This window comes from Aspergillus bombycis (assembly GCF_001792695.1).
Source record: "Aspergillus bombycis strain NRRL26010 chromosome Unknown contig00091, whole genome shotgun sequence".
NCBI classification, from domain to species: Eukaryota; Fungi; Ascomycota; class Eurotiomycetes; order Eurotiales; family Aspergillaceae; genus Aspergillus; species Aspergillus bombycis.
Genome location: NW_019170093.1, coordinates 75,011 through 98,914, shown reverse-complemented (window position 1 = coordinate 98,914; position 23,904 = coordinate 75,011). Strand labels below are relative to the sequence as shown.

General features: G+C 48.5%; 11 protein-coding genes across 11 annotated transcripts; 3 read left to right on the top strand and 8 right to left on the bottom strand.

The window, feature by feature from the left end:
* Positions 1 to 2,050: 2,050 nt before the first annotated feature.
* Positions 2,051 to 3,130, top strand: ABOM_007898 (uncharacterized protein; the record flags this gene model as incomplete). Its single annotated transcript, XM_022535027.1, has 3 exons — positions 2,051 to 2,568; positions 2,628 to 2,856; positions 2,933 to 3,130. 3 exons carry the CDS (start codon positions 2,051 to 2,053, stop codon positions 3,128 to 3,130), a joined length of 945 nt encoding a protein of 314 aa, XP_022386033.1.
* Positions 3,131 to 3,538: 408 nt separating this feature from the next.
* Positions 3,539 to 4,852, bottom strand: ABOM_007897 (uncharacterized protein; the record flags this gene model as incomplete). Its single annotated transcript, XM_022535026.1, has 4 exons — positions 3,539 to 4,087; positions 4,148 to 4,213; positions 4,269 to 4,734; positions 4,794 to 4,852. 4 exons carry the CDS (start codon positions 4,850 to 4,852, stop codon positions 3,539 to 3,541), a joined length of 1,140 nt encoding a protein of 379 aa, XP_022386041.1.
* Positions 4,853 to 5,378: 526 nt separating this feature from the next.
* ABOM_007896 (uncharacterized protein) lies at positions 5,379 to 5,960 on the bottom strand (the record flags this gene model as incomplete). Its single annotated transcript, XM_022535025.1, has 1 exon — positions 5,379 to 5,960. One exon carries the CDS (start codon positions 5,958 to 5,960, stop codon positions 5,379 to 5,381), a length of 582 nt encoding a protein of 193 aa, XP_022386036.1.
* A 1,483-nt stretch (positions 5,961 to 7,443) lies between these two features.
* Positions 7,444 to 10,163, top strand: ABOM_007895 (transcription factor domain-containing protein; the record flags this gene model as incomplete). The annotated part of the gene is made up of 7 exons (XM_022535024.1): positions 7,444 to 7,475; positions 7,543 to 7,677; positions 7,731 to 7,978; positions 8,032 to 8,117; positions 8,163 to 8,776; positions 8,830 to 9,000; positions 9,059 to 10,163. 7 exons carry the CDS (start codon positions 7,444 to 7,446, stop codon positions 10,161 to 10,163), a joined length of 2,391 nt encoding a protein of 796 aa, XP_022386034.1.
* A 126-nt stretch (positions 10,164 to 10,289) lies between these two features.
* On the bottom strand, positions 10,290 to 11,012 carry ABOM_007894 (putative 2-haloalkanoic acid dehalogenase; the record flags this gene model as incomplete). The annotated part of the gene is made up of 1 exon (XM_022535023.1): positions 10,290 to 11,012. One exon carries the CDS (start codon positions 11,010 to 11,012, stop codon positions 10,290 to 10,292), a length of 723 nt encoding a protein of 240 aa, XP_022386035.1.
* Positions 11,013 to 11,708: 696 nt separating this feature from the next.
* On the bottom strand, positions 11,709 to 13,370 carry ABOM_007893 (aromatic amino acid and leucine permease; the record flags this gene model as incomplete). The annotated part of the gene is made up of 1 exon (XM_022535022.1): positions 11,709 to 13,370. One exon carries the CDS (start codon positions 13,368 to 13,370, stop codon positions 11,709 to 11,711), a length of 1,662 nt encoding a protein of 553 aa, XP_022386039.1.
* A 575-nt stretch (positions 13,371 to 13,945) lies between these two features.
* On the top strand, positions 13,946 to 15,432 carry ABOM_007892 (NAD(P)/FAD-dependent oxidoreductase; the record flags this gene model as incomplete). Its single annotated transcript, XM_022535021.1, has 2 exons — positions 13,946 to 14,530; positions 14,581 to 15,432. The coding sequence occupies 2 exons, from the start codon at positions 13,946 to 13,948 to the stop codon at positions 15,430 to 15,432; spliced, it is 1,437 nt and encodes a 478-aa protein (XP_022386040.1).
* Positions 15,433 to 15,857: 425 nt separating this feature from the next.
* Positions 15,858 to 16,187, bottom strand: ABOM_007891 (uncharacterized protein; the record flags this gene model as incomplete). Its single annotated transcript, XM_022535020.1, has 3 exons — positions 15,858 to 15,887; positions 15,969 to 15,989; positions 16,047 to 16,187. 3 exons carry the CDS (start codon positions 16,185 to 16,187, stop codon positions 15,858 to 15,860), a joined length of 192 nt encoding a protein of 63 aa, XP_022386037.1.
* A 1,004-nt stretch (positions 16,188 to 17,191) lies between these two features.
* ABOM_007890 (putative MFS transporter) lies at positions 17,192 to 19,116 on the bottom strand (the record flags this gene model as incomplete). The annotated part of the gene is made up of 8 exons (XM_022535019.1): positions 17,192 to 17,540; positions 17,591 to 18,114; positions 18,187 to 18,364; positions 18,417 to 18,570; positions 18,625 to 18,723; positions 18,777 to 18,840; positions 18,898 to 18,903; positions 18,964 to 19,116. The coding sequence occupies 8 exons, from the start codon at positions 19,114 to 19,116 to the stop codon at positions 17,192 to 17,194; spliced, it is 1,527 nt and encodes a 508-aa protein (XP_022386038.1).
* A 544-nt stretch (positions 19,117 to 19,660) lies between these two features.
* Positions 19,661 to 21,985, bottom strand: ABOM_007889 (Zn(II)2Cys6 transcription factor; the record flags this gene model as incomplete). Its single annotated transcript, XM_022535018.1, has 3 exons — positions 19,661 to 19,708; positions 19,763 to 20,570; positions 20,637 to 21,985. 3 exons carry the CDS (start codon positions 21,983 to 21,985, stop codon positions 19,661 to 19,663), a joined length of 2,205 nt encoding a protein of 734 aa, XP_022386072.1.
* A 925-nt stretch (positions 21,986 to 22,910) lies between these two features.
* On the bottom strand, positions 22,911 to 23,840 carry ABOM_007888 (dihydrodipicolinate synthase family protein; the record flags this gene model as incomplete). Its single annotated transcript, XM_022535017.1, has 1 exon — positions 22,911 to 23,840. One exon carries the CDS (start codon positions 23,838 to 23,840, stop codon positions 22,911 to 22,913), a length of 930 nt encoding a protein of 309 aa, XP_022386071.1.
* Positions 23,841 to 23,904: the final 64 nt, after the last annotated feature.

Genomic DNA, 23,904 nt, shown 5'->3' with positions numbered 1-23,904 from the left:
GGCTACCATCCTATCACGAGGAATACCATTGGATGGACAGAGATACAGGAAGTCATTTCTCAATTCTGGGCGTGATGTCCTTACAACAGTGTGACACATGAATGGCAACACAGCACAGTGTAGAGCACCGACAAGTGTCAGCAGCCGAGGTTTGTCCTGGCTAGTTTAATGAAGTGCATTAGGGTCCCCAACTAGCAATCCTGCAGCCAGATTAATAGGCACTCAAAATGCGGGGCTGGTAGTATAGGGCTCAAATATGGGATCTACATCCCCTGATCACGAATGCAATCGCCTCTCCGAAAACAACCCGATCCATGCAGCTAGTCGATCCTGTCACGAGGAGGTATTATTTTCCTCTTATATAATATTAAGGATCGCTCAACAGTTTCAACGACAGACGGTACCTGTATCTTAGTAGCCTCGGTATTGACCATGGTCAATGTTTTGTTGGGAACGTATCTATATGGTTTCCCCCTTCTACAAGGATTAATTTGAAATCCCACATGCTACTGACGCAGATAGCACTCTATAATATCGAATCAGGTAGAGATTTCGGCGAGAACGTGTTAGATCACCACCTCAGTCCAGACAACACAAGAAACCCAGGTGCATCCGTACAGCTGATCCTTTCCTGTTCCGAGTAGAGATACGGAACTCCCACCGGTGCCTTTGCGTCGATCTCCTCGTGAAGAATATGGGGTAGATGCCTTCCCCTCGTATTCATCGTATTCACACATGTATTTCCTTTCGTTCCCTAATGATGTGAACATGTGGGCCATGGAACACACTGACTACAGCGCACGATGTTGACAATGTTCAGGGATTTGAAATGCTCGGCGATCCCAGGGATTAAGGTCCGCGGACGATACCCAAATTTTGGGTCCACCCTATTGCTTAGCAAGTATCCGAAACAACCCAGATTTTAGATCCGGAGTTGTCGTTCCAAAAGATGCCTCAACTATACTAGCACCAGAGGGGCTCAGTCGAGCCTTACCTTTTCCATAACAATGTTGCAGACCCTTTGTTGGCACACAACGGGGAATTGATAAATTATTCGCTTATGAGAGTCAAAGGCGGCCGCGACTCCTCCACCTAGCCTACCAGAGTATATTACAAGTATAGGAACTATAACAGGAGAATAGCTATACTCTAGCATCTGTCAAGAGTTACTCGGAGTTTATGCTGAAACATAAAGACAAGTAGTTAGGGCTGTGCCTTGCGCGGCCTGTTAACAGTCAAACTCGGTTTCTACAAACTCGGTTAATAGCTTATCCAAGGCTTTATAGCTTGTCTTGAGTTTTTTAATTTCTTCAATTTCTAGATCTATTAGATTCGATATTCTGTTTAGAACGATATCCAGATACTCTTGACAGGCGGTAATATTATCTGCTAATATCCTAGTAGTATCTGTATTGACTCTATTAATATTAAGATGTACTTTAAAAAGTATATCCAGGCTCAGTGCTATTATATCGGACTGTGTACTGTAGATGGATTCGGTATTAATCTATTTTTTTTAAAGTCTTCGACACGTTTCTCGTCGATTCGGCCTAAACTGCCTCATGTGGTTTCTTATAGAATATACACGCGGGCAACTTCCAGTGATATTACCAATCGGCCTCTTCTATCTGCAACCTATCAGTCCGCTATGCTAAGATAATATTATAAAGCTCGACACAAAAGAAGAGAATGGCATCGCGAATTCTATGCAGTAGCTAGGTTTTTACCGAAGACATTTATTTCTTTTCTTAATTATGTTAGTAACTAACCTGTGTTCCTTTCGGGGAAGATCATACCTTGAGCGGGGTGTACTATCACAGTTGACAAGATCTATTTGTCGACTTTCTTTCAAAGATTTGTATAGGGTTTGGTTAGAGTGGATGAATCCTTAAGTCATTGTAGAGCGGGGGTAGCAATGGTAATGATGATAACATTCACTGGGCCGAGACACTCAACCTTGATGTGTTACTTTTTTGCTTCCCGTCCTCTTTCTCCCTTTCCATTTCTTTCTCTACCTCTCTCTCTCTTGTCCTCCCTATCCAAGTCCAAGATGTTTCCATCTCTGTCACGCATGACAGGTAGCCTGGCTCACCTTCGTCTACGAGATGACCGAGAGGCCCAGAGAGAAAAAGCCTTTGGCGTACTGTGTGACATGTTTACACTGTTGAATACGATGCCCAGTGTTTATATTCAACCCGGTGATTTTCAATCCCTGCCAGTAAACATCGACATGAAGGTTCTGCCGTTAAATGATGACAATATCGAGGAGACTCCCCGTGCGACGGTACATACGGAGTTGGACTTCTTTCTTCCTCTGTCCCACGAAAGCATCTCATCCAAGTACAAAATGAACTTGGAGGCTCCCGAGATCAGAGAACGTTTCTCCCAGGTTAACCAATTGACGGATGGCAATTGTCCCGTGCTAATGGAGTTGGGATGCTGGAATAAGCAAGAGCACCTGGAATATTTAGCTTATAGACTCATGTGGGAAGCGGACGTTGTTCCCAGAGTGGGGACTGAAGGAAACTCGAGACCCCTGAGGGTAGTTACGGGCTGGAAGTCCCCTGGGTGAGCGAACGTGATGGTTTAGATATATCAATGCGCAGGACTAATCACGACTTACTTAGATTTGCCTTTGCAGCGAGATTCGAACCTTACCTCCATACCTACGACTCCCCCTACAGTGAGGCGGCTAATTGTTGGGTTAAGAGCGGCATACCACATATCAAGATCGCCGTGTACAATACTAGTCAAGGGGATCCAAAGCTTCTACTCTGTTCTGAGATTCTTACCATAATTGCTGCAATCTCTACCCGTCTTATGGACAAAGGGCTCGAAAAACATCTTATCATTCCTGTACGCAAATCTTTCTTAAGTGATGCCCTCTCACTACGTCTTTTGTATCTTTGTTGCTGACTTTATTCTCTTTGAGGTTATGCTTATCTCTTTCATGGCTCCTGCACATGGGAGGGTCCTCATTGCACATTACGATAGCCATGGACTTCGCATCAAAATGTCCGATCTTTTGCCGTGTAGCTCAAACGATCGAGCCTCTTGGGACTTCTTTGCAAGATACCTCGGAAGTGATGCCAACCCAACGGCGGATACATCCATGTTTGTTGATCAGTGACGGGGACAACCGGGTACCAGGGGTCCATAGTGGTTTACAGCTAGAAGGCATAGACTAGTTGCAAGGTCCGTAACAAATAGCAGAATAATAGAAATAATAAAATAAAAAAATAGATACTATAACAGAAAAACGGTAGAATATGATAGAATAGAGAACAGTGAAATAGCTATAAATAGTAAAATAAATTGACTAATTAGATAACATAAGAATAACAACAGAAGTGGATTCAACATAAGTTTCAATATATATATAGTAGATACCTTTCATGTAGCAGTCTGACAAGCTATGTACGCCCAGAATCACAAATTCATATTCAGTTTTCCGTTTTCTAACTATTGACCAAAAGTTTTATTCACTACGTTCCAGGTATCTTTAGGATGGTGTCTGGGTAGCAGCTACCTGAATTTCTCATGCAGCAGTATACTTGTACAAAAGATCACCCACAATTCCTTCCACGTCCTCCTGGCCCACTTCGCCCCCATCATTCAATTGGAATTCCAACGGGACTGCAATAGGTTTCTCGTCTTTCATCGAAGCACATATACCCTCTCCATTTCGAGTCCTTTCAGGAAAACTTCTGCGACGTTCCTCGAAGACACGAGAATCGAGTACAGAGATTCGACTATCGTCCCGTTCAAGATTCGAGATACTATCAAAATTGTCCTCTCCTTCTACCCCTTCCGGACAGGTGCTCGTGTCGGACTCTCCGTCTTCCTCATCAATTCGCTTCCGGTAGAGCCGGTAGAGACCCGCAACTTCCAACCCCCTTTTAATCCGTGATAGAAATCGGGATCCGAACTTTCGATCTCTCTTCCTATCATCAACCTTTAGCTTAGTTGAAGCTGAGGATTTCCGTTCGATAAATATTCCGTCTCGTAAATTCCGGGTGTGGGCGAATAATTCCTCTTGAAAGTCTTCCGGTATCCACTGCTTGATAATAATATATCCGGGATCCTCCTAACAAGTCGCACATTAGATCTTATATCCTACTAAATGATCGACTTGTTGGATAGATACCTCGTCAAATTCAAAGGGTAAACGATAGGCAATAAGAGTGTCGGGCACGATGTGCCTGCGATGAACCTGAATAACCACATCAGAAACAATCACTGGAATGGAGATAAATATTGCAAAATACTTTGACCCAGGTGTTAGATTTCTTCCCATACTGTGCATCCTCCTTTTCCTCGATTGGCTCTAGCTTTTCTTTTGCTGTTGTTGGGGACTGGCCTTCCAAACTCATTATAATGGTGATGCTTCTCGCCTTGATATGATCCATGCCATTAACAGGTAAGTACTCGCCAAATTGTATCCACTCAAGTTTACCAGCTGCCAACAGATTTTTGGGGGCATTATGGCCGCAATTGATCGCATCCAATGCCTGTTGTTCATTGGTTGTTAGAGCATGGAGCTGATCAAGCACGGTCATGTGGGAAGAATCTTTCCACTGCTGGATCTGGGAGTCAATCTCTGTGCGTGAGACTCTCAACAAGCGAGTTTGGTAATCGACATAAACTTTCCCATAAGCAATTTGTAACTTGGGGGAAGCCAAATATACATTGAGTGGGGCCATCAAAGGTTCATTGGCGGGTAGAATTGGGGATCTATTGGTGTTAGTATAATAGACATGTATCAGTACTGATTCTGTGACTCATGCTCAGACCGATTGTTGGTTGTTGATGCGCCTTGGTGGTTGATATTGCCATCAGGACCGCTCGGCATGTTCAACATACTTTACCTGAATTAGCGCATGGCATTAACAGAGCGCAGGTGAGTAAACGTTACTTGCAGTGCGGGTGTTTCTTCTTGTCTCTCCTGGAAAATCGTCTGGTTTGTGAGTTTAACGTCTGATGTACTACTCATCTATACTTAGCTGTCCCGTGGAGCTTAAGAAGTGGCTAGTGATTCAGAGAAACATACCGCAAAATCCCACGACCGACCACCTGTTCTGGTTCACAATTTGTTACGGAGGTATTCTTTTGTCGTGCTGTCTCACCTATGTGGTCCATACTACCAAGTTGGCTTCTATCCCCTAATGGTCCCCGATCTGTTGCAAAAGAGGACACGTCATGAGTAAATGAAGGGCCTTGTTTGCTTGAGAGATATTGCCGAGCTTTCTTAGCGGTCACGATAGATCTCTTCAATAAGTTCTGCTCTTCTTCTGAATATGGGCTTGGTGCTGCCCCACGTATGTGCCTACATTGTCCACCAACATTAGACCGGTGTCTCATAATCTAGAACAACAGCCTTACCCCTCCATCGCCTTTTCTGAATCGCGTAGCATAGCAACCTGGAGCATGAGCATCAATGTCCCTTTTGCATCTCTTAGTCGAACCCTCATGCTTTCTATTTGCGGCATGGTAAACGGCCATTTTACCATTCCCGCCCGAGTCGATTTGATCCGTATTTGACCTTCGGTATTCCCGCTGAGTTCTTTACTAGTCTCTCGTACGACTTCATTCAGCGTGCTGAAAATATCATTGCATTCTGTAACTAGCTCCAGGATTACTGCTAGCCCAGCTGCATTGAAGATTCCCTGTTGGGGCTCAGTGCTCCCTTCGGCATCGCCTCCAGTCGCTGGATGTGGTATCTTCGATTTGTCATTGTTGCCATTGGTGTACAGCGGGGTTTGTTCGTGAGATATCCCAATCTTCGCGAGCTCTCCCAATTGCTGTAAAATACTAGCATTCAACAGCACGCCTTCTGCAATGTCTGTAATATCACCTTGTGCAGACTTGACCAGGCCAGCAAGAGCTATAAGCTTGATGGAGCATTGAATTCCAGCTGCCGCAATTCCACAAATTGCTGATGCAGATCCAACTGCTTCCATTGACGCAGGTTGTTGAGGCACTCTGCTCCTGATATCCGGAAGAAATTATTGACACGATGACCTGTTCAAATGGCGGGGCGATGCAGGGCTCAGCGCCATTCATTGGCCTCGGTCATGTGATGCATCTCCTCATCTCCATGTTGATGGTTAACCGGAATCAGACTAGTTAAAGGATTCGAATATCTTAAATACCCCGGAATACGTTTGGCATTTCGGATTGATTGTGATCTCTGGGTTCAACTCATTTGAAATCTTTGGCTTATACGGTAATAACTAAATCCACTAGTAATATTGAATAAAGATCAATTTCAAATGCTTTGACGGATATATTTAATAGTGGAGCGTTGTATATTGATATGCTGCTACTTCCTGGATCCTACTCAACCAAGCTCATTTATAAGGTAAATTTGGCAGGAACAATCATCCATTAAATCAGTGCACGAAAATAGTCCCGCAGAATCGTTCACTGTACTTTGTGTATAGCTTTTCATGTCAAGACACGTCGTTATTTTCAAAATCCAAATGAAAGACGGTCTAACAATCTGGATTAATCAGCATAGGCAGTGACTGCCTTAAAGGGTATAGTGCACAGCCTCGTCAAGCGAAACGCGTGAAGCTATTCAAAACACGTCTCTCGGCTTGCTGACCTACCTGGCGAGGTGCGACCGACTGACTCACGATGGCCGAATCTGCTCGACCTACTACTCCTGACCGTCAGAACTCGACGCGTCTCGACCGAGACAATAGAATACGTATCTTGACTCTACGGGACGTTGGATTTACCTATCAACAAATCGTCGACCACCTGCCCGGTATAACATATCGGCAGGTGCAGTATACATGTCAAGCCCAAACATATTCGCCCAAAAAGGCTCGTGGTCAAACGCCCAAACTGACCGCTTCCCAAGTAGACGATATAATTGCTTTTTTATCGTCATCTGAGCGGACGAAACGCTTACCATACACGAAGGTCATTCAAGAGCTTGATCTAAAGGTCTCTCCGAGTGCTTTGTCTAACGCTCTGCGGAAACGAGGTTATTCACGCGGGGGTAGTAGGAAATCTTCGCTGCGCTAAGATGTCTTGTCCAAGTCCTGTCTCTGCTATGAAGCGGTACCTGGCCGTTTTTGCCTCCGGCTCTGTGTTGTCTACAGAGTACACGCGGAGCCGCATACTCCGGAGTCCGGACTCCAGTATTTATGCAGTCCTCGCGAAGATCTTCCCCACTTCATCACTGCAAAGCAGTGTCTCCATAGTCAAATTAAGATACTACACCATATTTGATTAGGGCAGATGGAAGGCAATTGATGATTGGTGGACCCCCCGAGTCTTATCGCCGCGCCCGCATCCCGTGATCTGGCGCTGAGTTGCCTCGCCGGCCACGGTCTCTCTCCTTGTATTGCAACCACATCCATTACAAGACTCAACTGTACTTCTTGGCGTTTCTTGGGAATAAGACCAACCCGCCTGCGTGAGAATAAAGCAATGTCAACCGATAAAAAGCGTGCAGCACGAGCGTAAGTTTGCGGCATGCAGCTACGAAGTATGGCTTTAAATAACCGGTACTAACGTTCGACCATGCAGCTGCGACGAATGCCGGCGTTTGAAGGAGAAGTGTGAAGGTGGTATTCCATGCAGTAGATGCTCCCATTTTCATCGCTCATGCGAGTTTAAGAGTCGCGTATCAAGAGTGCGCGAGTTCCGTGCCTACATACCTAGGTGTGTATTCTAGCTCATCCACGCTACTTAAACGTCCCCTAATGAGTTATTAGAAGTAGATCCCCTGCTGTACGAGCAGATGTTCGGGAGTTAGCTGAGCGCTCAAGGTATATGGAGCGTATATTAAGGCACACGATGCAGGGAATCTCCCTTGATACGGATAATCTGTCCCAGATGGCAAATGCCCTCGCGTCGTCCAAAGAGCACCCCAGGGAGCCCCCTCTGGAACCCGAAGAGGTCGATGCTCTTTCTATAGATGATGAAGCCTGTACAATCGACCCAGTTGAAGATACCACTACTCGTTCGTACCCTTCTACGAGGGCTTGGCTTGGCAACAACGCTAAGGCGGAGCAGATTATTCTGGAGAATTCTCATACTGGAATTTTTCTATGCGCATTAAACAGCAGATTGAACATCAAACCCGGCGATCAGTTGCTCAGGTACTCACTATCCACGCTGCCCGGGACGAAAGCTAACTAAAACAGCACATTCATAATGCTGATCAACGGGTCTTTGAGTATTGGCGAGCGCAACAACTGCGTTCTGGCCATAGTCACTTATCTGCCGCCATCTCCTCTTGTCCCCCACGACAAATAGCCAGGTTTCTGGCTAACATCTTTTTCAAGTATGCTGAAACACATTACTTTTTCATCCGGAAGAGGTGGTTCTTCGAAAATCTCAACGTGCTTTATAACGACCCTAGCAGCTTTGGTAGGAAGGGTGCTGCTGTCATAACCATTATGCTTACAGTGTTCGCCATTGGGACACAGTATGCATACCTGGACTCGCCCGCTCACAGTGCAACGAACGATGGAGATTTCTCGGAAGATGACATTGGTACCACCTTCTATCAGAATGCGGTTCGACTGTTGCCAGAGATTATTGAGTCGTCTTGCTTAGAAAGCGTCCAGGCATGCCTACTCTTCGGGTTTTACTCATTGCCAATCGATGCGTCCGGCCTCGGCTACATCTATGTCAACCTCGCTGTGCGACTGGCTATGCAGAATGGTATGCACCGGAAATGTAACAGTGACGTGTTCAGTCCAGATATGATTGAGACACGAAATCGTGTTTGGTGGACTGCCTATTCGCTTGAGAGGTAAGCCGTAATGCTTATATGGAATGATTGCAAAGCCAATCACGAGTTCACAGAAAAATCTCCATTTTTCACGGGCGCCCTTTGTCCATCCTGCGATCAGACGTCGACACAGATATACCCGAGTATCGCGAGGGGATGCACGCCGAAGATCCCCTGTGGAGTGTTCCACGCGCTGTGACATCCATCCAACTTATCCACTTTCTCGAAGACTTCTTCCACGAGTTGTAAGCGCGGAAAACAACTATTCGATCTGGTACTGCAAGACACTGACGTTGTGCCTAGGTCACTTCTGCGGCATTGTGAAAAGAAAAACATACCAAGTATCTTGGCGCGTTTACGGGACAAGAAAAGCACTATGACAGATTGGTGGCAGTCAATACCAAAAGACGTACTAGGTGACTCGAATCTGCCACAGAATCTAAGCCGTGCTGCAATGCATCTGCGACTCGAGTATTGTTTGGTCAATATGTTTATCGGACGGCCGTTCCTACTCAGAGACCAGAGCTCACAATCGCCCCAAAGCTCCCCGGCAGGACCAGAGTTCGCAAGTGCAGGACGCGACAACGGCGAGGGCTCCAGTCCAAAGCAGACATCCAGTACACAAAGTCTCGTCATGGACTGCACACAAGCAGCAACGGAGGTGATTCGACTTTGCCAAACACTGCGAGACCATGGTCCAGGTCTTGCCAGAGCTTCCTACATTGAATACAGTTCATGCCGGGCGTCTTTGTTAGTGTTGATTGCCTACTCCATCCAGAACCGCTCGGGAGAGTACCGCAAGACATTACAAGACGGGCTGGACATGATCCAGGAAATGGCTGCCTCCGGGGACTCAGCTCGATCGGAGGTGGCGTTGATTGAGGCGCTGGAACGAGCGCTTGCTCGTTTGAACTCCGAGGCGCAAGCTACACAGCCGAGTGATGGTCCTTCAGGGACAATACCAACGATGTCAGACTATGATGCATTCAAGCAATGGGGATCATCCTGGAGGAGCGGTGGAGCTGTCAACACAGGCGACAATGTTGCTCTCCCTGCAAACACTGCTGTGGCGTCAGCTGGCTCTGCAATGCCGCCTGTGAACTTCGATCCCAACCCAGTCAGTTATCTGGAGCCTCTGAATTTCAGTACACTGTCCAATGAGTCTCGTCGAGATGTGCAGATGGATACCCTCAATGCCTGGGATCCAGTCAATGAGTTGTCCATTTTCGGCACTGGAAATCTGGCGCTGCCATCGGCATGGCCGACACAGACGGAAACGCAAGTGCTTGAGCAATTTCTTGCCGTGCCCGAGGCTGGCATAGTGTCTCGTGAAGCCGATGGCGACGGTGGCTTCGCACAAATGTTTCCCTACCGTGTGTCCCACGACGCCAGGATGTCTCGACGTTGAGCAAAAGAACTTGGCTATACATCCTGCATTGTATATTCATGTATCTAATACGTAATGACGACTCAATGAGCTTTGAACTTGCCCCTATGGGCCAATTTCTTTTTATTAATATTAACACCTCAAGTACTACCCTGAAGCTGCAATAATCTTGTCCGCCATGTCGGGCAAAGAATCAGCCAACACCTCCATCTGTGTATCAAAAATCTCCGCGCACGACTCCTTCTCATACACGGTACAATAAGCCCCTCTGAATCCGACCTTAACCGCCGCCGAAACATCCCACATATGCGCCGCCGCAAACCACTTCACATCCTCCTCCGCAAATCTCTCCATCGCAGGCCTATACGCCGCCAGTGCCGGCTTAGCCACGCCATGCGAATCACAACTAATGAAGTTCTCCAACGGCATATCCACCCCAGCACGCTCAAAATACCCTCTCACACGTCTCGTGTCCCCAGTCGTCAGACACCAGACCGTGAAACCCGCCTCTCTTAACTTAGCAAAACACTCTCGGGTACCAGGTCTCAGCTCCAACTCCGAATACCCCTGCACACACTGATCCCTCTCAGCCTCCGTCGCAAACGACCTCGGGTCCTCCACGCCCGCCATATGTAACGTCCGATAGAACAGCGCCGTGATGACCTCTTTGTAAGGCTTATAGCGTTCCGAAATGGATAAGAAGGTGAATTCCAGCTCGGCAGCGGTCATCCAGCTGAACCCGAAGAAACGGGGTGTGATACATTGCGCGCGCAGTTTGTCGCCGATGACGCGGTCAATGCAGCTGTAGAAGGCGTCGAAGGAGACGCAGGTGCCGACGACGTCGAAGACGACGTGTTTTTGGGGAGACATTGTTTGTTCTTGTGATTCCAGTGACTTGGGGTGTAGAATGTGGGGGTGGCTATGATGCTACCACTGCTGTCTGTGCGTAGTTCTCGCGCTTGCTCCGTCCTGTTGTTCTCCTTCGTATGTTATTTATACTCAATTGGCTTTTGGATTAATCGCCTCACCGTCGGGAAGCACTGTCCACGTGGTATATACCGTGGATCAACGCCGCGTTTAACAATGGAACCGATAACGGAGGAAACTGTTTACCGTGATTGAGCTTATCGAGAGCTTTCCCCGCTATCACTTGATTCTCTCTCGTTATCGTCGCCGGCTTTTGTCGCTGCGCCGGATCTCGCTTACCTGTTCGGGCAGGTCCGGTCCGGTAGGTTGTGATTGGTTTGTTGTGCCAGGCGGGGATATCATGTGATGGATCTGATAAGACCAGATAAGATAATTGATAAGGATCGCATAACAAAAACAATACACAAGACAAGACAAGATCTGGATAATGGGATTGGTTGTGGCACTGGTCCCATTATTGTGATTATGAGAATCCCTATGGTATGTCCGTGGCTGTATAACGTGATAAATCTACGTCAATGATCGTACGATGTCAATCTCATGAAGACGTCGGCAAGTTGCATATAAATTAACATTTCATTGAGTATACGAGTATCTTCCAATATATATATGAACATTCACAAAACAAGCCATAGCAAATCAAGACCACAAAATATTCAACCCCCTTATGCCCTTCTTCGGCTTTGGCTCTGGCTCCGGATTATTCTGATAATTCTCAATAAACGGGCGAATAGGAATCTCCTCCAGGGGAATAATCTTCGTCTTCTTCACGAACTTATACCCGAGGTAAATACCCAAAATCAGCGGCCCGTTCAGGTACGACGAGATAAACGTCTCGGTATCCCAGTGTCCATGCATGAATGTCTTATAGCCCCCCGTAAAGAACAGGACGACGAGTAGGATCAAAGAGCACCATGTACTCCAGGGCTGAAAGGGTGCCGCCCAGGGGAGTTCCTTATGGCGGTCGATGCCTTGCTTCTTGCATCCGTAGTAGAAGCGGAGGTACACAATGCAGATGCAGACCCAATTGACGAGTGTCGAGATGGCGACGATATCCTGCAGCCAGGTGAAGACTGTACTGGCCGAGTCGGAGAGCGTCATGTAGCCGAGTCCCATGAAGAGCCCGTATAACGCCACGGAGATGTATGGCACCCCAAAACGGTTCATACGCTTGAAGATCTTCGGGGCGTGGCCGTTGCAGGCCATGCCGTAGAGGATCCGGGAGCCGCCGAGCATGTTCGAGTTACCGGATGACCAGGCGGAGGTGAGCACGACAGCGTTGATGATGGATGGTACTGCTGAGATTCCTGCGTTCCGGGCGGCGATGACGAAGGGCGAATGCGCGGCTGTGCTTGTTGAGCCGAGCAGACTGGGGTCGTTAGATGGTACGACTAGGCCGACCATGAATATCGTCAGGATGTAGAAGAGGAAGATTCGAACGAAGATGCGTCGCGCGGCTTGAGGGATCGCCTGCCGAGGGTTACGCGTCTCGGCCGCAGCGACGGTGATGTTGTCAATGCCGGAGTATGCGTAGAGGGCATTGTCGAACGTAGTCCAGAATCCCATGAACCGGCCCAATGAGCCCCCAACGCCCAGGTATTGGACGAAAGGGCCGGGATTCTTCCAGTAACTGAATCCGATGGCTTTGTGGTCGGGACCTCCTCCACAGGTGATGACCAGAGCCATGATGTTGATCCCAATGACCAGCATGATTTTCAACATGGAGAAGCCGAACTCTAGCTCTCCATAAATACGGACGAAGAGGAGCGCCGTGATAAGCATGAGGGCACCGAACACGGTTATCCATATCGCGTTGTTGATCGTAACCCAGAACTGAACAATAACAGCCGCCGCCACGATCTCAGATGGGATTGACACCACGTAGGAGTACACATGGTTCCACCCAATGGCAAATGATAACGCCGGATCGCAGAAGAGTTCCAGGTATCGAATGGCACCGCCGGTAAGGGGGGCCAGGGCGCCCATTTCTCCAACACCGAACACAACGCTCGACACCGTGAGACCAATGATGGAGTACCCGAGAAAGGCTCCAAGAGGCCCAGCTGTGGCGATGGCTCGGCCAGAGCCCAGGAAAAGACCAGTTCCGATGGTACCAGCCAACGCGATCATCTGAATATGTCGCTGGTGGAGGCCTTGCTTGAAGTCGTGCACCTCCTCCAGCTGGCCGGCCGTGTGCTCCACATCGTACGATCCCACATTGTCGTGAAAGCCTTTTTTCTCTGCAATTGTTGCCGGACCAGCTTCGTCAAACGAAGGGTATTCTGGGGTATGAGGGGGCATCTTGCTTGAAAGCGCAATCTAGTTGCCAATCGTGAGGTGAAGATGGTGTGCTCGACCGGGGGTGACCTCTTCCCATTTTTGTACAATTTTTCGTATATCTATGTGCAGTTTAGGTTCTTCATGGGGCTATTTCCCCCGCTTATCAGAAGCTAATGCAAAGCCAATATCAAATCCCATTTCCTTCATTGGCGGGACTTGTGCCCATAGGTGTTTAAGATAAGAACTAAGGGAGCCGGATGGATGCCGGCAAGTTGACCACGCTTGACATGTATAGGGATAGCTTGATGACCAGATACAGAAGTAAATTAATTGATATACTGATAAAACCGGAGATTCTCTACCGGCGCGCCATCAGTGGAGCCGTACCGAGCATGAGAGATCCGCCGGTGTAATTTAGGCAATTCCGGTCCGGTAGCGAGCTTTTAGTGATCCAGAGATATCGTACGCCGTACCGAGGCGGATTAGCGATAAGATAAGACGGACGCATCACTCGTTTTATAACTTTAACTCCGTGTCAACTTTGCCATAGCGAATCCAAGTCATAGAGGCCATAACTTCACAGCGCACAAGCGAATATGCAACTACCTGCTTCGAATGGGACTGTCACTGCTTCTGCAGCTCAACCACAGACTGCAGGATGCTTTCCCGGTCCCAATCCTGGGGAATGCTTCTGGCAAGCCCAGCCACATCCGAAGAGTAACCATCGTTCGACGGAACAACTGCCGGAACACAGTGACATTGTTATAATTGGCGCGGGCTACGCTGGCATCGGCACAGCCTACCATATGGTCCAGGACCATACGGATATCAACAAGTCAATCACAATCCTGGAAGCCAGGGGGGTATGCTCGGGCGCAACCGGTCGCAATGGAGGTCATCTCCGGCCAGACTTCTACGGTCATATTCCCACATACATCGATCGCGCTGGTGCACGTGCAGGGGCTGAGATAGCAGAGTTCGAGATTGCGCATCTTCCCGCGCTCAAGAAACTGATTGAAGAGGAGAAAATCGATTGTGATTTTACCTTGACAAGGACCATTGACGTCTGGTGCAACGAGGAAGCCGCAGCCAAGGCCAAGGCAACTTTCGAAAACGTGGTTGCGCAGAATTTCGAATACATGAATGATGCGATCTTTTATACAGGCAAGGAAGTCGAAGGTGTAAGTATTTGCTATATCTGAGTCAGATGGGCGAGGCTAACATGGGACAGATTTGCGGCGTCAAAGGCGCTGTCGCGTGCGCTTCGTACACGGCTGGCACAGTGTGGCCATATAAATTTATCATGCACCTCACCGAGTCCCTTTTGGCAACGGGCAAGGTTAACCTTCAGACATATACCCCCGCGACCTCAATCACACCTGATCCCAGTGGCGGGTATGTGATTGAGACCCCACGGGGGACAATGCACGCGGGCACCATTATCCATGCCAATAATGCGTACGTCGCGGGCCTTTTACCAGAGTACGAGAAAAACATTATTCCATGCAAGGGAATCTGCTGTCGCATTACAGTGCCAGAGGGAACCACAGCACCGCTTCTGAACAACTCCTACATTAACCGAACAGAAGACAACACTCTTTCATATCTCATCCCGCGAGCTGATGGCAGTATCATTGTCGGTGGCGCCGCCGCCAAGTTCCGGTCTTTCCGTGAGCAATGGTATAACAATGTGGACGACAGTGTTCTCATTGATTCGGCAAAGGACTATTATACAGACTACATGCAACGGACGTATCGCGGGTGGGAAAACTCCGGGGCCAAAGTGGACAAGATTTGGACTGGAGTCATGGGCTACTCCTATGACTCGAACCCCCACATCGGCGAAGTGCCTGCCAAGAATGGCCAGTTTATTATCGCTGGGTTCAATGGCCATGGCATGCCGGTCATCTGGTTAGCGGCCAAGGAACTGGCAAAGATGGTTGCGCGGGGAATACCGTTCGAGGAAACGACTATGCCGAGATTGTTCAAGACGACTCAGTTCCGAATTGACCGGGCAAGGGATGGGAAGGAAGAGGATGGCGATATTCTAGGAACTGGTAACTTCCCGGCGACGAAGCAGTAGTGCCTTTGCTATGGACATGAGAATGAATGCCCTGTACGATTTTGGCAGTTGACGTTGGTTCAGAATACTGATTTACACACGGACAGAATGTAAATAATTTCTTTGACATCTTAAGCAGGATGTACCGCACAGCTTGCTGTCATTTTGCTGTTTTTCTTTCTTCTTTTCCTTTCGTTGGGTACTTGCCGATAGCCCTACCAGATCTAATAGACGAAGCAAGATCCCTACACGTACTTCTGAGCATTGCATGACCCACAAATAAATTGATTGCATTGTACACTTGGATAGATAGTCGCTCAACACATATACAATACTCCAGTCAACATATTTCCAAAAAGCTGACTGCAGAACATCAAATCCTCAACCCACAAATGCCATACTCCAAGGCACTACCAAACTCGTGGTCCCGGCCCAACCCGGTCCGCTTAAACGGACTCACAGCACTTGAAACAGCCCTATAGTCATTGTCAGAAGAATTGTCTACCTATTATACCACACTGTCTGGGCCTTGATGAGAAGGGAACAGGTATACATACAGGGCCTTCACGGTAAAGAGCCTATATGCATTGTTAGCGGTCAGGTATTCGTATGTGTGGTCGACATGAGAAGCATACCGGGTGTGCAGCATCACAGTACTCATCGGACCCAGCACTGTAGGGATGACATTTTTCAAGACAGTTGTTGGGGTTCTGGCCCTGTGCCATCACGGCGGGAGTGAGGGCGGCGATGGCGGCGAAGATGCTAAGGAAACGCATTGTGATTGCTGAGAGGGTTGGTTGAGAGGTTGTTTGAATGATAATGTAAGAATTGCTTGGTGTTGTGTTTGGCTGAATAGTCTCTTGTTCGATGGAATGTCGACTTCTTATATATCCTTCTGTTATGATCTCAATGTAACCTCATGGTACCTCGTGTTTTACTCTGCTGCGGTGGCAAATCCCATATGTGGAGTATAGCCTCGGTCGGCGAACAATAAGCATTGTCTTCAACTCGTTACATCATACCACAGGTGCATGGTGCTGGCTACTATCAATGGATCCGGTTCAATGATCGTCGTGATGGGCGATATAGTGCGTGGACCCGTGACCCGTTCAAACCCAAGTTTGCGACTACTACGGGGACCCCCCAGTCCCATTCTTGGTGAGATGCGAATGCAAAACCCATGATTTGGAAGGGGTCAGATCTCCTATTGCCCCGTAAACCCCGTTGTATTGCTTCTCCCCACAATGGTCCCATGGATTCTTCCGCTTCACCGGTCCGCGATAACCGAACGTAGCCGTTGACGATTGAGGCTGAACTCAATAGTTTCAGTAACCCATTTTGAGTTCTTTACTGATAGAGTAATAGTGGAGAGTTCCTTTAGGGTCTACGGAGTATTCTCGTCCCCCAAAGCCGTTATTGTTAGACGTTGAGACGGGCCTTCCACCCTGCTTTGGTTGATAACTTTCCTAACTGGCGCATATGAGCATCCCCTAGCATAGATATACGGATATTTATCACTCATTATTGATCGAGAGTCCTAATCCGAAGGCAAACGGGGGTGTGGCTGAGGGAATGTTGCCGCTGTCAAGGGATGGCTTGGTGGGTCGAACCGAACCACAACCCCGACCATGCATGACGCCTCGACAAGAGGGACGGAGAAGCCCGATACCAAAGGGGCTGGAAAAGAGGAATAACGAGAAAATAAGTCGCCGTGAGACATTTCAATGCTACCTAAACTGCCTATGTCCTTCCCCCCACTCGATCATCCCAGAAACATCGATCACAGGGTATATTTGAACAGGGGACTTTTTTCTCCCATTTCGTTCAACTCCTCATCCGTGTATCGTTCCCGGATCTCAGTCTCGCTTAGCTGGGCCTTCTTTTGATTGAGCGTATAGAGGCAGAACTCCAGTGCTAGACATGCGACCACACCCGCCGACGCGAAGGCAAAGGAGTTACCGTAGCCGGTGGGATAACGGGGCGCTTCCTTCTCCTGATAGATAAAGCTGCCGATAATGCCTCCCGCATTACCCATACAAACAAGATAGCCGATGCCAATTGCCCGCTTCGTGGGGTTGGGAAGATTGGACACGTTCCAGGCGTTCACACCCGGCAGAATGGGATACATGCTAAACGACACTAAGCTACCAGATCTGTGATCCAAAGACTGGGTACTTACCCAAAGCAGGCCAGACAGACCCCAAAATAGCACAATGCTATGTTATCGCTTATGGCGGCTGCCTTGGTGAATAGGATGCTAAATGCGACGACCTGCAATAGTTGTGGGATAATGATGAAGGGCATGCGCCAGGTATACCGATCAGCAAATACCGAGAAAATATAAGCTGAGAAGGCACCCACGGCGTAGGGTGGAATGGTTAATAGCTGTGCTTTGGCGGAAGTAAACCCCATGCTTTGGATGATCTGGGGCATGGTGAATTTGAGGGCGTAATTGGGCACGGCGTTCGACCAGTTGGCCAGGATTAGTAGGTAAAGCTTCCAATCCGTCAGAACGCTGATCAGCGCGCCCCAAGCGACTCCTTTTTTCTGGCTTCCTTGTGTGCTATTCGCTAGTTGCCGAACCTCCAGAAAGCGAATCTCATCGGGCGTTAGCCAAGCCGAGGAACGTTGAGGCGAGTCAACAAGCAAGAAGAAAGTAAGGACAGCCAGGCAGATGGTAGCAAGACCTTCAATAATGAATATCTGAAGTGACGAAGCGTGCATTAGCTCGAATGCGTGGGAGTGTACAGTCAATAACTGGTTTTGGTGACGCACCCATCGCCAGCCTTCATAGCCAGCAGTACCATCCATCTTCGCAATGACAAAAGCGAGGAGACCGGAGAATGCGCCCCCCGAAGCAGCCGATGTGTATAAAATAGCGATACGAGTCTGAGTTTCGTTGGGAAGATACCATTTGGAAATGATCAATACGGCACCCGGAAGAAACCCTGCCCTGTCATTTGTTAGGACCTAAGGTAATAATTTTCTAGCAGAGATAAACCCACTCGAATAGGCCAAGGAGAAACCGGATGCCGACCAGGGAGCCAAAGTTCTGAACAAACCCCGTACAGGTCATGATTATGCCCCAAATCAAGATGAGGGATCCCAGGTAGACAGACGGTCGTCTGAAGTGGTTGAGGATTATGTTACTAGGAACCTCTTATATATCATGTTAGGAGTTGTACTTCTTTTTTCGAACGGGAATAAACACACCTGCCAGGACATAAGGAATAAAGAAGACAGACAAGGCAATGTTGTATTGATTGCCATTCATCCCCAAGTCGGGAAGAAGTCCTTCTATTTTAGCATTGCCTAGCCAAGTCAACGACTTGCCGAAGACACGCACACCGGGGGATATCATATACCGATATTTGTTTTATCAATGTATGCAATTAGATATAGTAGAACAAGCATTGGAATCAGCCGCCACTGCGTAGTTTAGTACTTCACTGCAGAGTGTGATCATGGAGAGACAAAGCTGCGCACATCGACCTGGAAACATAACGTGCTGTCAGCATTTTGCTGCATGTAATATAAGAAAGCACACCAGACCTTTTTCAGTACTTGGGCCTTAGCCTCATCAGAGAAGTTGGCAAGGAATTCTTCATCGGCAGAAGATAGGCCGCGAGGCTGATGCTCAAGATGCATAACAGCCTCCTTCTCCGAGGATAGATTTTCCTCGTCCAAAGTCCGAGTTGTAGTCATGGTGAATATACAGTACGAAGCCAAGAAAAATGATCGACAATGCCTCAGAGCTAGGCTAGTACCGCATTTCTGGGGAATGAACCCCGTGGGGAGAGGAGATATAAGAAGTCGAAGCGTAAAATACTTCGAACAATGGAGCTGGACCTTGGCGGCCCGGAAATGGCACAGCAGAAGAATTACCTTGCAACGCGCATGATGGACAAAGAAAAGCCGTGTGATCCAGTTAGTGTCTGTCGGATTATGGAAGTGATTTCTTCTCCCGTGGAATCCGGAGGTTCATTCTGGCGGGCATCGAGTCTCGGCTGTTAATCCGACATCTCCGAGCCAAGAACGGGATATCTCAAGCTATGATTTGGGACCCGCGCGATATGGGGCCCGAATATCCGTCCATTGTTATGTATGCAAAAGGTGGAGTACTAAGTTTAATGCTGGAGGCTATGGCGCGAAATCAGGGCAGCTATATGTACATAGGTTGCTATGGATGCAAATGTAAATGGCAATAACTCCAAGTTTACGTTTGAATAGATCATGACACAGAGGTAAATTACCATGTTGGTGAGATTCCTAGATCATCTAGAGCCGAGTAAAAAGCCTACTTGTTTGTTAGCACAGATTAATCGTCTCTGACCGATTATGGAGCACATACAGAGGCGTCTAGGTCCAGCCAATCGACAGCTTGCCATGTCTCAAGCATGCTAGGAACGGCATTCACAGGCTTATCAGTAGAGGTTATGCATTCAAAGGGTGCTTCAGCCAGGCCCGAAGCATCGAAGACGTTGAGTTGGGAATTGGAAGTGTGTTCTACCCTCCCTGTCATTCTTTGTCCGGAATCCGTAATAGTGTTGTTGATGGTCTCACGTTGGGCCTCCAGGCGCAGTTCATCCAAGATGGCTGCGTATCTTCGCCCGGGTGATGCTGCCGACCCAGTCCAAGCCAAATGAGCCCGGCACTTCTCTGCGAGGTCAAATAGCTTCACGTACGATGATTCATTCTCCAGGAATTGGTCATTGTGTGACTTGCACTGTATATTCCAGATATATACCACCGCGAGTGCGCAAAAGCTCACATAATGGGTCCACCAAAAGGAATGAAGCAAATTTGCATCTTTCGCCATTGTGTTGACTAGTTCTAATACCGTTTTCGCAGCGGAGATACATTCAGCGATTCGGTCTTTTACCTCGGATTCGTCATCAGAACTAACTACATCTCCCAGGAGAAACGGGCGATTAACATGGATAAGTGCATGTGAGTAGGCAAGCTGAAGTGCTGTCGCTTCTCTCCGGAAGCTAGGTATGAGCGTAGACGGCTTGATCGTGCCTAGGTGTAAGGGGAGGTTGGCCCGCCAAACATGGAGTTCGTGCACGATATGATATGCAGCCGCCTTTCGGCCCTCACCAACTGAACTACCAACCGAGTACACTTGACGTGATATCCGTCCGATGATATGCGCGATCCTGAAGGAACGTGAGAAGACGACAAACAAACCCAGTGGGAACCTCGATCCAACTAGCAACACGTACTTGGCATGAAAGATAAGGGCATCAACGTGACAATCCTCGGCAGCCTCCACGGTTACAAGACCATCAGGCCCAATGTCCTCATCATTAACACTGTCCGGAAAGTCTTGGTCAATGTCATCATCATGTAGAAGTTGTGGTCGCCCCATAACCACGCTCAGATACTTGTCAATGGTATATGTGACCCAGAAGACACGTTTGGCGCATTGCGCCTTAGCATAATTCGAAAGACCATTCGAGAGAGGGTTCTGCTTCCTTGAGCGCCGCCGGTGCAGACCTAGCGAAGAGACAATTTGATAAACGTTACCGAATACGTACCAAGCCCTATTTACGCGAGATGTCTGGAGGAGATATAGCACTTGGATCAGTCTGGCCTGGGCTGACTCCAACCGCGGAAATCCCCTCTCTGTATCGGTAAGGTCCATTGCCGCACAGAATAAGGGGTCTGTTGACCGTAGGGCTGATACCTCGTCATTGCTGGCTTCGCTCTTTGAAATGCGAAACCGCGCGATTGCCAAAATCGTCAAGATAACGCTATATTTAGCAATTCCGATGGTGTGTGTGCTTGGCCGATTTGTTCGCCGATTATTCAAGACAGCCTCCAGCCAACTCTCGACGGTCTGTCGGTGAAATATTCTATAGGTAACCACACAAGAGTCGAAGTAAAAACACAGTAAATCACGCGCCGTGGAGGCATCGGGAAATGGGTCAGAATTATGTGCGTCTTGGTAAAACGGCCTGTCTCCTGCGGAAACTAAGGGCTGATTCATCTCCGCCTCACTCGTTCTTGGGGATGCAATGTCTCTCTGTTGCATAGAGATCTTGCGCCATGCATGATGAAACGAAGTGAGGCCGGATGTTGGATCGACATACTGTCCCTCGATAACTAGCTCTGGTGATGCACGCGAGGGAGCACCATCTCCGACGTTCACCGAAGCGCCACTGGTCCCTTCCGCGATGTTCACCTGAGGCTGCTCATTGACCTGTACATCTCCACTGGTAGTGGAGGTACTTCTCGAACTTGTATGTTGCACATCTGGTATTCGGCCTGCGCACGCAGTTGCCGGCTCTCTGCATGTCGATAGGGGTGGAGGTGTAGGAGGTCGGCCCCGCAAATATTTGCTGGCATAGGTGCATGTTAAGCGTCTCCTGTTGCAGTGTTGACATGGAGCTGTTCCTGAGCATCGAATCTTCTTCACCTTGCACGAGTCGCAGGCGCGGCTGACCTTGGGATCTTTCCGGCGATTGTCCGAGGCATCGTAAGCATCCTCAAGGCGGTGTTTACGGGTAGAGGGGATAGGCGTCACGCTTCTAGTGGGGTTTGCGTCATGATTTGGGGTTCCTGGAGTCATCATGTGAACCCAGCAAGGATAAGAGATTGAGGTGCGGCGTACAGTGGGCACGGAAATCGCGGATTCATATAGACAGGGGTGGCAATGCGGAGATTCTGGGGATATCACGTCCCCCACGTTTGACACGCCGTCCCTTTTTATGTGGGGTCTTCGGAGGATAGGCCTCGCCTATTATTCGTCATCCCAGTCTCCTCTGTGGCTTTTTCTTCCCAACAATACGATGTAGAGGATCACTGCGATTGGTTAGAATAATGAGGTCCGTTTGTACTGGCCCAGACATCCGGAACCGATCACGCCACTGAGTTAGGGTTAATGTACGGCTATGCGCTTTGCCGTGCAATCTCACCTCCGTCGAATGAAACTCTCGAGCATACATACTGCAGATCTATGCCTTTTCGATAAGGGGATGGAAGGTGACAACCCTCAGTATCATATCCTTGTAAGACACCGGGACAATAAGCTGCACACGGGGCAGTTGCCTTGCTAGGGGCATAGTCTTGGAATTAAAGTTCTTTTTCTAGGTTCCTCTTACTGTAAATGGCTTTAGAAAGCATATGTTTATCTCTGAAAATACGATTAACAATGAGCACTATCATATGTCCTACTTGGGCCGAGAACACCTCTTGTCTACATTTCTCAAATGGTAAACCTCTGGTCACGGATCATCCTACGAAAATATAAATATCTGTAACATTCGGTAGAGCACATTTGTGACGAGTTTCTGAAACAGGCGTGATGTTGGGTAAGTAGTTCGATCTTTGGAACTTAAGCTTTCTTTGATAGTGGCCTACAGCAGTCCTTACAGCCCAGCTGCCCAATCGAGAGAAATGGTTGAAAAGGTCAAACTGTGTATTGCAATCTCTAAACATGTAGGTACATTGTTCTCACTTTCGCATCCCTTCGTTAATACTCTCGCCCTCCTTATTTATGCAACTCTGCTTAGACTGGCAGCACTCACGGCCGCATGAATCTCCTGTTCTGCGCCTGGCTCAAGAGGCAAAAGAGGCGATCGAACGGTTGCATGCTTGAGTATACCACGAGCAACCAGAGCGTGTTTGAGGGCGACCGTGCCCTCCATATGAGATCCCCGGTGATAGACACTCTTCGTGACTGGCAGAAGCTGATCATGAATTTCGCGAGCCTTCCTGTAATCCTTGGCCTTCCCAGCTTTGATCAACTCAATCAGTGGCTCCGGAGCGATATTGCCATAGCCAACAAGGAAACCGTCCACATCAAATGACGTATGCAAGAGATACTCGTCGTGACAACTCAAGATCTGGAGTTCGGGGCGCTCGCGGCGAATCACAGGAATCTCTGTATCCCAGCGGCGCATATTGCGGACGCCGTTCTTCATGGCAAAGACCCCGGGCTGAGCTGAGATATCAAGCATTGTTTTCAGGCTGTATGTGGCCTTGGTGTTGTCTGGGTACTGGAAGAGGATCAAAGGAAGCCCACTGACTTCGTAAACTCGGCGATAGCGGTCCTGGGGGGCGCCGTCTTGGTATCCGAAGCGCAACCATCCATGAGATGGGTAGAGAAGACCAGCCTGCGCACCAGCGTCCTTTGCGCGCTTCGCTTCGAGGGCAGCCACCTCGGTGCCCTCTCCAGTGATTCCTGCAATGATGGGGATCTTATTGTCGACGGACTGGACGAATGCTTTGATCACCGATACTTGCTCCTCGGGTGTCAGGAAGGTTCCTTCTCCTGCATGACCTAGCACGACCAGGCCCTTCACACCGTCGATGCTCCCAAGCCAGCTACCCAGACGGTGGATGGCCTCGTAATCGACGTCACCCGATTCAGTGAACGGTGTCACCGGAGCAGGTGTCAAACCTCGCATGTCAAAGCCGACCATTTTGGATGAGATATTGTCGTGTCGTAAGATAATCTAAGTAAAGGAAAGATGTTGATACGATCAG